Genomic DNA, 13,961 nt, shown 5'->3' with positions numbered 1-13,961 from the left:
CCGTTTACCTTCTGCTCACAGGATCAGGCCTGATTCCAGTAGGGCCGGCCAAACCTGCTGACAGGCCTGACAATAAACATGCGGCAACTGACTTTACAATACAATCCATCAGCTATTTCTGAGACCGTTTTGACTGCTTTCATAAAGTGACTATTAAAGAGCGTTAATAGTCACCGCAGCCCTCTTTATCTTCTGGAACTGAATCTTAAAAAAGGTATTTTTGAAGAAGGAGGAGAGTTTTACTTTCAAGGAAGATTAACTTTTCAAAAATCTATTCTTTACAGATGTGTCCGTGTGCCACCTCGCCCCTGCGTCCGCTGGTGGGAGTATATTCATCAAAATATATGAACAACTGTGCTGCGCATGAACTTGTAGCTGAGGAAGCCCTGCAGCCGTTTCGCTCAACACTCTTGAAGCATGAAGATATTTATAGCCATCTCATGAGCCCCTGCATTATCCACACAACCTTTATGATAGATTGTTGGTGCATGCACAGAGCTTTGAAAAGTTGTCTCTCCCTCGCAAACTTTTCCACATTTGATCACTTTGCAACCGTGAACTTCAATGAATTTCGTTGGGATTGCATATGCCAAAAAGTAGCGCATAATTGTAAAGGTGGAAATAAATTATCCCTTGGCTTTCTCTTTTTTTTCCCCCCAAATGTAAAAAGTGGGAATGCATTACTGTAATACCCTTAAATAAGATCTAGTGCCTCCAGAAGTCAATATCCCAAGCTTTGAATATCTCAAGGAGCACTTTTCTATCCATCATCCAAAAATAAAAAGAGCACAACACAACTGCAAACCTAAACCAAGGGATAGCAACATTTCAGTTTAAACAAGGTTTTTTTCTCTTGCATTCAGTCCTGCAAAATAGAATATGTCCAGAGCAATGCCCACTTCAGAAAAAGTGTCAGTTTTTGGGTGAAACCAAAAGAAGCACCATTTTATTTTGCCACCTGCAGCTCCAGGAGTGCAGGTTGCAGACCTCTGACCTGAGCTGACAGCCCAGGCAAAGAGAGCATGGCAGCTCTGGAGGAGCTGTACACATCCACAGCTCAGGTGGATGCATTGATCAAATTTGGTATTATATAAGGTTGTCAAGGAAAAAGAAAAAAAAAGACTGTTGAAAGAAAGCCTAAAGAGCTACTTTCCACAAGACATGTAGAGAACATTCGGACAAAGGTGCTCTCTACATATAAAGCCCTTTGTCCTACACGGTACATAACTCTGAACACACCACCCACACTGTGAAACATGGTGGTGGCAACATCATGTTGGGTGTTTGTTCTTCTACAGTAGGGACAGAGACGCTGATAAGATTGAATAGAGCTAAAAATACAGTACAAGATAGCGCTGAAAGAAACCCTGTTAAAGGCTGCACAAGACTGGTTCACCTGGCAGTAAACAAGCAGCCAGATCTACAAAAGGAAAAACTTCAAAGGATATTCATGTGATAGAATGGCCTAGTCAAAGTCCAACTGAGAATCTCTTGAAAACTGCACTTTACACAGACGCTCTCCATCTAATCTGACTGGGCCTGAGTCAATTTGTAAAGAGGATTGGTCAAAACGTTCTGACTAAGACGTAACACACCGCAAAACCTGCCTGAACAAATATGCACATGGCAAAACCATGTGCCCTTGTCGCTCCACTTCACAAAATTACACCATTTTTTGTCGGTTTACCACATAAAATCCAAAAAAAAAAAAAAAAACATAGCAATAAGTTCAAAGGGTCTAACTAGTTTTGCAAGACACTGTACACGCTGTGCGGAGAGGAGGAAGAAGAACAAAAAAAAAAAAAGGGATCAACAAAGCCGGTTTGATGCGTGCACGGACAAGCACGTTGTTTTTGTCAATCAGGTGAGTCACGACATGTCTAGAAAAAAGAAAAACAACAACAGAAAAAAAAAAAAACTGGGCTGAACACAGCTGGAGTGAATCACGCACAGGTCTGCAACGTCTAACAGCATAGTGGCTGTGTCACCGGGGCGCGGCCGTGACTGATTTACATGCGCGCTTGGCTAACTGTTCCACAGGTTTGACGCCATCAGTGGGACGCTGGCTGTTCCTGCTACTCTCTGTCCGCCTGGCTGCCGGCCTGACGCTGATGTCCACCGGCAGGCCGGCCCACTGATGTGCTGGCTCCAGTACAGGGTACCATCACAGGGGCCCAAACAGGAAGCCTGCTGTGGGGGGGGGGGGGGACTCGCTGCTGACGCTCCTCTCACAGACGCAGCTGTGGAACACTGGAAAACACAACCCAGTTCAAATCTGGGTTACATTGTCGTTGGGAGGCAAGCTGAGCGTTGCTAAAATAATAATAATAATGACAGCAGGTTGTCAGATTTTATTATGATAGGCAGGGAGGCAGAAAGCAATACTTTGACAACATGGCGTGTGCACAGTTTTTTTCCAGCCTGCCGTGACATGTATCATTAGCTTGAAGCCCGCAGACATCTAGCAGTCATTACTGCATTAGGACGGCAAGGTCTTGTTAAAAAAAAAAAAAAAAAAAAAAAAAAATGCAACCAGTTTAAATAAAATCCTCCCCTCCTTCTGACAAATCGCTCGTCGCTGATCAGACAAGCTTGCCTAAGTGTAAATGTCCCTTGGGAAAAAAACACACACACACACACCCAGACAAGTCAGAGCAGGAGTGTAACCCCGCAGGGGAAACTTGCGACAGACAAGAACAACGAGAAAGCAAAATGTGGGAATTCTGTCTTTTAGATTTATTTCAGGATCGCGTCAAAAAAAATATATTACACATAGATATGTGCTGGTATGGGATATGTGATTACAACCTTCAGCAGACAAATACCACAGTTTCACAAAAATCCCCAACATAAGCGAAATGTTTTGACAGCAAGTGAAGTATTTACATTAACCATCTAATTTACAGTTATGCCTCAAAGCACATGTTGTTGACCTTTAGCTGATGTTTATTACGTTTTTTAACACCATATTGGTCCATGTTTATGGCACTCAGAAATATTCCCAAAAAAAAAATCCAATTTGTCTTTTTTGTGCAAACAACAGCAAAGTTTAGTGGCCTACTTTGAGCCACCTGACCGGCAGTGTGCATCTGCAGGCTGGAGAGAGGGGCAACGCTGCATCATTCTATGCACCATACAGCTGGAGGAAACTCAAGCCCCCTCTGATGCTTTCTCCTCCCCTTAAAAAGGCCTTTAAACTTCAGTAACGGTGGGTTGAAAAGGTTGAGCAGCTTTGAAACCACAACCGTTCAAAACCTTCATGTTGATAAGGACGACCAGCCCATTTGCAAACTAAACAAAACAAAGAAGTTTAGTTCATGATGATTTTTCCACACTGCAGTGGTGATAATGTGAGAGGTAATCTGCCTAAAGACTTACAGAAGATAGACATTTTAATTCTTAGGAGCAGTGAACTCCTCTTAGGTGTTTTTGTAGAAGAAAAAGAAATAAAACCATCAGAGTAATAGATGTAGTAGAGATTGCACGCTGCCATCATCAGTCACCAAAACATATTTTAACTCATTTAAAAATCAGTAATGAAAGAAACGTAGACAAAACTGCTTAATAGACCAAGCATTGGTTTATGAGTTCAGATTTTCACACAACACCATTAAGATGTTTTTTTTTTTCCTTCCTTTTGTTCATACTGTTGTGATTCTCACTCATCTGAGACCTAAAAACCACTTAACAACACGAGTCTGATGATTCTGCCTGATGAAGATGACTTCTAAGAAGTCCTTTGTGGTATCAGGGAACTCATCGTCCCCCCCCCACCTCCCTTTTTGCACAGTGAAGCACAGAGAAAGCATGCATCATCTACAGCGCAGACCACAGGATACCAGCACATGATAGGTTGGGTTGTGTGCAGCTGTACCTCCACACACGCTGATGGGAGCCCACTGAGCTGCCGGGTGTCAGCTAAACTGGGCCATTCCCCCTGAGAAAAAGTGCATCAGCAACACTTAATGCACGCCGTACAGCTAGTATTTACGCCGTGCATACGCCCACACCGTCCCCGCTCTGATATCGAATTCCACCCATTTAGTTCAAATGTAAGAGTGCAGAATATTTTAAATGCATTTAAAAGATAATATCCCGTGGTCAACCCCCTTGAAAAAAAAAAAAAGAACATAAAAACAAAGCTGGGGAAGGGAGTGTGGATTATGATTGCAGGAGTTCACAAAATGTGTTTTTAAAAGCGCGATGAAACGCAAAGACAGCCAATTTTTTGCTTCGTGTTGTATTCAGGCAAATGACATCACAAGAGGCACAAGAATCGAACAGATCAGCGGGCCTTACTCTGAGACACTTGAGTTGTGAGGTGTCCAGTTTTAATGCTTCTTATCAGACATTCTGTCTACACCCGCGTCTTGTAAAACTAGAAATCGCCACTCAGCCATGCTAGCTCAGCCTGCCCAAAGAGCATCGTTCTTTCTGACTGCCGCATTGTGATTTTTTTTGTTTTTTGTTTCGTTTCGCTTTGTTTCTTTTGGCAGGTGAAGCAGCAGTTCTGCAGGAAACATGGTTGGGACTTGAAAAATCACCTTAATGGAACAAATCAACCACACCCTGTGGGTTGCCAATACTCTGTTTAAAAATAATAGCTGAAGCTCTTTGATAACTAAGTCAAGCCATCCCAGCCTGTCTCGGCCCTTTTCAAAAGCCGATTCTGCAACAATACAGCGTGGAAGTAGCTATATCTGCTGAATTTTCAAGAGTTGTATGTCAAACCAAATGATCGCATCCAAAAAAGTATTGAAATAAACAGTTCAAATGATAAAATGCACGTAGGTCAACATTTAAAACAGCAACAGATTTTAAAATCTGAAATTGGGGGGTCATTCCGGCTCCTCAATTTAACAGCTGTGAAAAGCTGCGACCCAATTTAAAGAAGAATTTCTGCATTAACAACTTTAGACATTGGCCATATAAATTATCTTATCTTTGACGGATACCCTTTACACTACCTGTTTTAGTGATTAGGATAAACGTGACTTGCATACTTTAATTTAGCCAGAAGGTTATGTTTGTTATAGTAGAATATAAGACGTTCACCGCTGAACATCTAAACATTTTCGATGGAAACCAGATCTTGTGCAGATTATCTAAGCATGTGGTCACATATCAACTCCATTGATCTTTAGACTGGCAGACTTCTTGACTTTGGGTGAAACAAAAAAAAAAAAATCTGTTCTGTCAAACCAAAACTTCAACAATAATCCCCAGCTATGCTGCCGAGTAGGATGTAAGAAAAAGAAGATAACAAGATAACATACTGTGGGTATGCTGACCCTATCTCTGATCAGACGATTCAGCTGGTAGTTTAGTCAAGAGTGCAAAAACCGCAGTCTTGCATGCTACAGGCAAAAGCGGTTCTATAGGGGCCAACAGGGGCCTGTGCCCCTGTAGAAATAGTCCTGACCGCTATTATGGCCCCTGTACTAAAGACATAACATTAAATACACTTCTTACGATTATATGCACTGGCGAAGGAACCATAACTGATTGACAGTTTTACTCGGACAAGGATTTAAAAGTTAAGGCGTTTCACATTTAGCTTCAGCCGTATTGAGCTGGGATCACAGTTTCCATCTGCTAGATCAGGAGTATGAAACTCAGTTGATATCATTAAACAATTAAATATTGCCCTGTTTTATTCTTTTATTATGTGCCCCTAAGGAAAAAAAAGAAAAAAAAAAAAAAAAAAAAAAAACAATGGCCCCACCTTGGCCCCCCTGGTAAATTTGGTCTAGAACCGCCACTGACTACAGGAAAGACATGAAGGATGCATTTAATTAAAAACAACCCAATAAGGAGAAAATTGTAATAAAAAAATACAAATGTAGTACTCAGAAGAACTGATTAGTCTGCCTTTTGTGATGTCACCAGAACCCAAACTTTTGTCTTCAGAGAGATAATTTTATTACCTCGATTAATCATTGATTTAAAACAAAACAGTAAAAAATAAATCCAAAAACTGACCATGACATGCCCGACAGGTGACACGCTTCCTCTTAGAAAGAGTTTGATAGCTAAACACAGAAAAGCCTGACTTGTGGCTTTAAATATTTATTGAAGAAAGTCGCAGCTAAAAGTGCGCAATACTGAATGCAAGGTTTCCAACCAAATCCACTTATTCAGCGCGTTTGACCAAAACGAGACGTAAAAAGTGTGAAATGTGCGCGGCGGAGGGAATCCGTGTCGCTTGTTCAGCTCCGCTAAAACAGTCGCTCTGCATCTGGCAGTCCTCCAAAGCACCGAGCGCTTCGCCCCGTGAAAAACTATCCGCCGCGCTGCCAAGTGTCCGGACACATATCCCACCACTCTCCTCTGCTATTATTAGACCACCATGTCCCCTAATCTCTAATAAATCCGGCAATATCCAGCGCGCTGTAGAGCCTGCAACCCCGCACCTCGGGTTAATTCCCATACGCCCAGCTCCGTGGAAACAACACATTAACACAACACGCGAGAGAGTGGGGTGGCCAACCTGCACGGACACAAACAAAGTCCCACAGCCCGTGGATCGCGGACTTACCAGCAGTCCAGCTGCCGGGATCTACATGAGGGAAGCCCTCGCAGACTGACACCCGGTTCGGCTACTTTTAGGATCCGTACGGACGCTTTTTCTCCGCTCCACCTGTAACCCTCAGCGCACACACCTAGTAAATCCTGCAGGGAGCGATAATCCAGCAGCGTCACACCACGTGACCGCCCCATACCTTTTCCTTCTCTTTACAGCCAATCAGAAGAGAGAGGGAAATCACACATTTTTCCATGTTTTCATTTTCTAATATAAATTCACATTTTAATAATTACTTTTTTTTAAAGATGTGCTAAAGATTAACGGCAAAAAGTATTTAATTGTCCTAATGTAAAAAAAAAAAAAAAAAATCAATGAAAATTTGATTTTGATTTGATATTTATATAATTTATTAATTTTGCTATTTTAACACGTAAAACTTATTTACAGCTCAATCATATAAACAGTTGCTGGGATATTTAGAAAATTGAGAAGAAAAAAAAAACACTGTTAGGAACTTATTAAAAGCGTCAAAGTGCGCCATCTAGTGGTCACAAATGCCCACTTCTCCGACCATCGAAAAAGGCCAGAAGGATTAAAGTCTGAAACAAAACTTAATCATGATTTCGCACAAAGCTGAGTAATTTGAGTCTGTGAGGTCCGCGGATTCTTCAGTCTTTGTATCTCTGGTTTCTGCCCTCGTACCTCCGGACAGAACTGGGGGTCTGAATGTCTTTGGAGCAGCTGACTGCCTTCAGGTTGTCCGTAGGCATCAGGTTGCCCATGCGAGTGTTCATGTAGATGGGCTCCTCTCCTGGAAGGAAAAGATGGAAACAGGGTGAGCACAACAAGGCCGAACCCCCTGTAGATAAACTAATCTACAGCAATTGTACGTTATTATTATTATTATTATTATTATTATTATTATTATTATTATTATTATTATTATTATTATTATTATTATTATTATTATTATTATTATTATTTTATTATTATTACTATTATTATTATTTTATTATTTATTTTCTTCTAAAGAAGAATGACTTCATAATTTTTTGGAATAAAATCTTATGATAAAATCAAAATAAATGTTTCCCTAAACCCCTGTAGTATAGTTCTCTGATTTTTACTTTGTATTTGTTTTTAATAAACACTAGAAAATCATGGGCTTATCTCAATGAAATTTCCTATTTTGTTGTATTTACTGGATGTATATGTAATGTAATTGTCTGTAATAAATTATCCCTCCCACACTCTCACACTGTGTTTTTGTAAAGAAAAAAAGTATGATAAATGAGATCTAAGAAAAAAATCTTTACCTCTTTAGTCAGAATGCTGATTATATTTACATTGTAGTTGCTACACACTAGAAGTTAATAGTTGCAAGCTATTGAGTGTGAACATGCTAACTTGTTTCATAAAATATGACACTGAATATAAACTTAATTAATTTGTAAGACGCTCATACTAAATATCCTTTACGGGTAAAAACTCTGGGTTGTATGTTTTGTATGGTTGTTGTTTTTTTCTGTCAAGGCAATGAAAGACATTAATGAGGTAAATAAATATTTATTGACTAGTTGTTTAAACGCCGTCATGATTTCTACCCTCAGTCCAGATTAAATCTCACTCTGCAGACCCATCGATACTCTCTAAAAGTATTTTTTTTTTTTTGCTGATGTTTAAGCTTATCTGGATTACTTTTCTCACATTCTGAAAACATGAAGCAGAACCTCAACATTATCTTATAATTGGTGAAACATCCTTTCACTTTAATTTCTTTCATTAGTGCTCCGATGGGCACACAGAAGAATACAAAAAAAGGTTAAAAAATAAAACAGTTGCACTTCTATTCTGAAGGCGAAAGAATAGAAGTGCAGTTGTTTTTAACCTTGTTTGGATGACTGAGAATCTTCACCAAAGTAGTACACCAAAGAGCTTCTCTGGAGTCAAAATGTTAACAAGATATAAAGCATTTTCGAAAAATTTAATTTCAAGTGCAGCAGTTCTCAAATTTGATGTGTTTCTTGTCTTTTGTCACCTCCAATTAGATGTACAAACATTGGCCCCTAATTTAAAGTTTATTTTCTTTCCTAACATACACAAAACGTTTTCTGCCATGACAATAATTCTCCGTTCGCAAGTGGCACGAACGTTCCTGTCCTACTTCCTCTGAGGCCATGTGGTCAAACCAGATGTAGGTCTCTGTTCTGTATTTTCTACCTGATGCCGGTCTGCTGCCATGCCACGCAGGCTACACATAAAAAAAATAAAATAAAATAAAAAAAAATAAAAAAAAAAAAAAAAAAATATATATATATATATATATATATATATATATATATATATATATATATATATATATATATATATATATATATATATATATATATATTTATATGTGTGTGTGTGTGTGTGTGTGTGTGTGTGTGTGTGTGTGTGTGTGTGTGGGTGTGTAGTTTGCTGCTAATTACCTTTCTATGCAAGGTGTGCTAAGGCAAAGAGTTAGATGTTTATTTTGGGTATGCTGAATCTACAGGTCAAGTGCAATAATAATAAATGCTGTACAAAAAGCTCAATCTATAGGTTTTCTAGACATTTTACTTATTAAATTTTCATTCTTCTCAAGGCTCATATTTTTCAGTGAGTTTTTGATGCTCAGATCAATTTTACCCCACATTTTCTGTTAGCCTTTACATAATTATGCTCCAAACCCCATGATAGAGGACTGTCTATCTGTTTCATGTACACCCACTCCTAAAGTTAAACATTCTCCTAATTAGATATACCCTAACGTTTTATTCTTAAGAAGCGACGCTCCCTTACTGCGGGCTTAATGCTGGGCTGATGTGTGAGAAGCCGCTTATAAAATGCTCCGTGTGTGGTAAACGATCTGCACATATAATCATCTTTTTATAAACTGACCAGTTTCACCGTTTCACAATAAAGTGCTTCACAAAAAGGTGATATTATTGGGATAGGTCCAGTTTTTATATCTAACCTGTGAAAAAAAAAAGAAGATTTAATTAAAAACCTCCAAAGCCTCGGTCCCTGTACAGCGGTCTGGGGCTCAGGGTTTTTCTCCTGAATATGTGCTCAAAATAACGTGCTTAGATCTAATTACGTTCACTTCAGAAATCACAAACTCTATTTACACACAGACATGCGTGGAATCTACCAAAACGTCAAATTATTTCCATCCATCCACTTTCTAACACGTCTATCCCTGTTGGGGTCATGAGGGGTGCTGGTGCCTATCTCCGGATGTCAATGGGCGAGAGGCGGGGAACACCCTGGACAGGTCACCAGTCCATCGCAGGGCAAATTACTTGAAAAACACAATTATTAAAATAATGATCATTTTAATAGTTTGTTGTCCTGAAAAGTTACATTCCTCTCCCAGTACTTGGGGCTGGTTCAACACTGCAGCTTAAGAGGTATTTTTTTTTCTTTTTCTTTTGTTTCAGAAAACCAAGCAGGGAATAAAGTCTGGAATCAGCCCTCTCTTAGTTGTGACGACCTCTCACAGCTCCGGTAGAATCCAGTGTGTGGGGTTGTGACTTGAAGCGAAAATCTTTGTGCATCTTCAGTCTAACCACAGGGGCTGATGATCGAGTGTTGCGCTTGTGTTCGAGTTTGTCTCACGCTTTGCTGCTCAACACAAACCGCACAAACCCCAGCTTACTCGGTTCGCATCCTCCGGCCAGGGCTCATACCTCCTACTGTCTTTGCAGAGCCTTCTGTCTTTTGTTCTGCGCCCACAAATACAACATCACCAAAATGAAGAAGAAAAAAAAAGAAAAAACCCTGTCTGTATTTTACCCCTCCTTTTAAATGTAAAATTGTAGCAGAGAAATGAATCAGCCACTGTCTTCGGTGGATTTGATATGACTGTCCTACAATGTTTAAAAAAAAAACAAAAAAAACTTAGTTGACCTTCTTTTGTCTCATGCCCTGTTTCATTTTTTTTTACAGCATGTTTTAATCTGTTCAAGTTAGAGATACAATCTGGTATCTGCAGAGACATTGTAGTGCTGCACGGTCAGATGATTATCAACATTTTCAAACCCAAAAAGGAAGAGCGCTACCTTGGCTTGTGTTGCACGGCCTTTTCTGCACTGCGAAGATGACCAGCAGGATGATCAGGATAAGACACGACGACCCCACCAGGGCCCACATCCACCAACTATCACGGACATCGTCAGTGGGGACCACTGCAAAAAGAGTACATGCGCATTAAAAAAACACAGCACCATTTAACGGTCTGTTGCCAACGTCAGGATGGGTTTATTCTATGCACAGTAATGGTGTAATCCAGTGGTACCCAAACCTTTTGCTGTACTTATCCCACAAAAGAACAGTAGAGGAGACTTGTGACCCCAATTACCAATTGAGTCCACTGGTTTCTATAGTAAGTCAATAAAACAAGGGTAAAATAACATCCTCAACAACCAATATACTTATTTTACATTGTTTGTACAGATTGTTTTTTTTTTTTAAATCTGGTGCAGCATTTATAGCGTAAATATTCTGGAGGATCGGAGGAACCCAAACATATTGATCCAATCTGTATAATCTGATTGAATTTGACTTTGGAAAGTGCCTTGAGATGTATCATGAATTGGCGCTATATGAATAAAATTCTATTGAATTGAATTCATGTCTGATCCCTAAAGGGGGGATCCTGTCCCCCTAATTTGGCAACCACTGAGGGATTAAGCGGGTTAGAAAATGGATGGATGGATGGTCCAATGCGAAAGATCAAAATATCTTTAATATGCAGCATAAGCATATCAAGTAATTAAGTAATCAGGACTGGTATATTAGCTAGAATCATTTCATTTATTTCTTTGTAAGTACAAAGTTTAGTTTGAGCCTTGACCGATCACCCAGATTACACCTCTGCAGAGGTTTAAAATCACACCTACAGTGGAAACTTGACCTAACCAATACTCCGTAGCTTGACTAAAATACATAACTGCTCGTGAGAACGGAGTACTGGTCACACATGCATGCACACACACCTTGGGTTTTCTCCGTTTGTGACTGAACCGTTGTATTTTCCATAAAGTTCTCCACTGTAACAAAGCGGCCAGAGAAGCATTCATTCGGTTAGTGTAAGCCAGAATCAATGTTTTTTTTTTTTTATCAATTCATTCATTAGGTTATGCATCAGCAAAGCAGTGTTTGTGGCGCAGCTAATTTAGCATTTCTCAGAGCAATTAAAGCTTGTAATGGAGGCCAGTAACACTGTAATATGATTGTAAAAGGGGGAAAAAGTTTTTGAGATATTCTTCTGCATTGATAGACTCTAAACTTTACTCTGTGATTACAAAGACATTATAGTGTTACTGGTCTCAAATAAAAAAAAATGTGCTTGTAGTAAAATTGTAGTTTTTGCAATAATAAGCAGTACTTACCTATGACTTGGGTTTTGTTGCTGCAAGTGTGAATTAGGGTAGGAATCTCAGTTGTGACATTGCAATAGTACAATCCGTTGTTTGTTTCATTCAAATTTTCTAAAGGGCATGGAGAGCTCTCACATACACTGTCTAAATTGCACTTGTTTGCACTCTGGTTACAAATTAGTTCTGTTTTATTTTTTCCAGAGGCTATGAAGTGCCAAGTGATATGACATCTTTCAGATGTGTTGACTTTCAAACAGCAGCGCAAATTAAGAGAGGAACCAGGCAAAACTGTTTTTCCATTCTGCTCTGTAGTATCCAGAAGTATCTCAATCACACTTGGCGCCACCAGGGTTGCTCCGGCCACTGCAAACGAAAGAAAACAAATGTTAAACTTCCATCAGTTTCATTTAACTGTTTTTTTTTTTCCGCAACAAAGGCAATCAACAGCGTATAAAACATTTTTCTGTTCCTCACTGCATTAACCACATTATGCCATACCGCTATAGGTTTGACAAGTAATGCCTTCTTCGACTGGTTAACTTTGATCTGTCAAAAGTCAACTCTTACCTGTGATCAAGGCCAGAATTGCACTCTTGAGCCACATCTCCATCTTGTCATGAGAGCGCCGGTCGTCCTCAGAGTCTCATCCTGTGTCGGCTGCCTTCCTCCCCGCATCAGACCGAGCTACACGCGAACCTGTGGGGGCGTGGGTGGGTGGGACGGAGGCGTGGCTTTCTGCTCGCTGGAGAAAGCCGGTGAAAGACGGAAAACGGCGTAGGCTGTCAATAAAACAAGCTGAAAGAAATACCCGAAGGAGTTTGTTTTTAACCCAAACTGTAGCACACTGTTGTTTCAGAAGTATCTTCCACCAGAAGGCATCAAAGCGGCCTGGGGCCTACGCGCAACCCCCCTTTCCTTCAGACGCGCACGTTGCACGCTTCCTCCTGTCGGCGTCTCGGTGAGACAGGCGTGCATGCGCGGACTTGCTGTATGCCATGAAATAAAAACAGGATACACGGTGATAGCAGAGGGGGTATGTGAAACCCCCCTGTGGGTTTTGGTGCAGAAGGTGCTAAACGCATTTCACAGCGTTCCCGCAGCATGGGCGCCTGAAAAGGAACGCTTGGCTTCCTGTGACAAGAGGCAGACCAGTGATGACATGGTGAACTTTCTGGAGAAAACGTATTCTTGAAAATAAAAATAACAGTGGTCGATGACGTCATCAAAATATTTTGGAACGAGTTTAAAATTGATCGACCCAAAATACTGAAAGAGGTTTTTAAAATAACACACATAGCAAGTGCAACCGATTTACTTTGATATTTAATAAAGATATTGATATTTATCTCCATCCTCCATTTTCCAAACCGCTCAATCCCGATATTGATATTTTATTGCACTTTAAAAAGCTATTTTCTCTGTTTTCTGTCAGTTCACATCTGTGTGGAAAGATGAAGAAAAAAAAGGTCAGAGGAAGAAACGTCTGAAGATTGTAGGGGGATGTCAAACTTCTGCAACCTCAGCCTTTCTCATCTTTGCTGCAGACCGAAAGTAGGCCCCGTCTTATGTGCAGCAATAATCTTCAGATTGTTGGCTTTACTTGTGCAGCGCTCAGTTGAATAGATTCAAGAGCATGCGCTTGATTAACAGTGTTGGGTTCAAGCGAAGATACAGTGGGCTTACAGATAGTACAAACGTGCCTTTTATCACAAGACTGCATTCTCATGTGTGTGTGTGGTGATTGAGTATTTTCTGAAGACGATAGCATCTGCATCACAGAGCTACATCAGATTTGATCTTCCGCTGCTTTAATTGAATACTACAAGTGCTACTTTTCTTACCTAGTTTTTAAATCTACACAGAATTGGCCAATACGCAGGAAATCTATCAACGGTAAAACAATCTGCAAAGATTTAGTTTCGGCCTTTTTCTTAACCAGTCATGTGATTTAATAATTTCATCCTATATTGGTTGTATTTTTTATGCCAACTGGAAAGAATTTAATGGGAAAGCAATATGGCCCATTGTAA

General features: G+C 40.0%; 2 protein-coding genes across 7 annotated transcripts in view; both read right to left on the bottom strand.

Annotated features, from left to right (window-relative positions):
- The window catches only part of si:ch211-129c21.1 (uncharacterized protein LOC563087 homolog), a 53,332-nt gene that overhangs the window by 19,026 nt on the left and 20,345 nt on the right, over positions 1-13,961 (bottom strand). For 2 of the 4 annotated variants that reach the window (XM_036141385.1, XM_021321042.2), the window contains exon 1: positions 6,539-6,697. The exons of the other annotated variants lie outside the window; for them this stretch is intronic. The gene's annotated coding sequence lies outside the window, so the exon portion shown is untranslated. Of the gene's footprint in view, positions 1-6,538; positions 6,698-13,961 lie in introns of those variants that run through there. 4 annotated transcript variants of the gene reach the window in all.
- LOC105932443 lies at positions 6,956-13,007 on the bottom strand. Of its 3 annotated transcripts, none has more exons than XM_021321030.2 (6): positions 12,740-13,006; positions 12,499-12,673; positions 11,944-12,294; positions 11,548-11,601; positions 10,612-10,737; positions 6,956-7,337 (listed from the first exon to the last, which is right to left on the bottom strand). In XM_021321030.2, exons 2-6 carry the CDS (start codon positions 12,539-12,541, stop codon positions 7,195-7,197), a joined length of 717 nt encoding a protein of 238 aa, XP_021176705.2. In that variant the 5' UTR covers positions 12,542-12,673; positions 12,740-13,006; the 3' UTR covers positions 6,956-7,194. The 3 variants fall into 3 exon arrangements, with proteins under 3 accessions (XP_021176705.2, XP_012727073.2, XP_021176706.2); XM_012871619.3 differs by having other exon boundaries at positions 12,499-12,627; XM_021321031.2 differs by lacking the exon at positions 11,548-11,601 and having other exon boundaries at positions 12,740-13,007.

Source organism: Fundulus heteroclitus, chromosome 9 (genome assembly GCF_011125445.2).
Source record: "Fundulus heteroclitus isolate FHET01 chromosome 9, MU-UCD_Fhet_4.1, whole genome shotgun sequence".
Lineage (NCBI taxonomy): Eukaryota > Metazoa > Chordata > Actinopteri > Cyprinodontiformes > Fundulidae > Fundulus > Fundulus heteroclitus.
The sequence above is the reverse complement of the archived record's forward strand: the minus strand, read 5'-3'. Positions and strand labels throughout refer to the sequence as shown.

Excerpts from the sequence above, each read along its gene's own strand:
- LOC105932443 (XM_021321030.2), bottom strand. The coding sequence starts at position 12,541 with ATGGAGATGTGGCTCAAGAGTGCAATTCTGGCCTTGATCACAG. Across the intron at positions 12,295-12,498 it reads AATTCTGGCCTTGATCACAG|TGGCCGGAGCAACCCTGGTG; the intron begins GTAAGAGTTGAC and ends TTTCGTTTGCAG. Across the intron at positions 7,338-10,611 it reads GCCGTGCAACACAAGCCAAG|GAGAGGAGCCCATCTACATG; the intron begins GTAGCGCTCTTC and ends TTTTCCTTCCAG.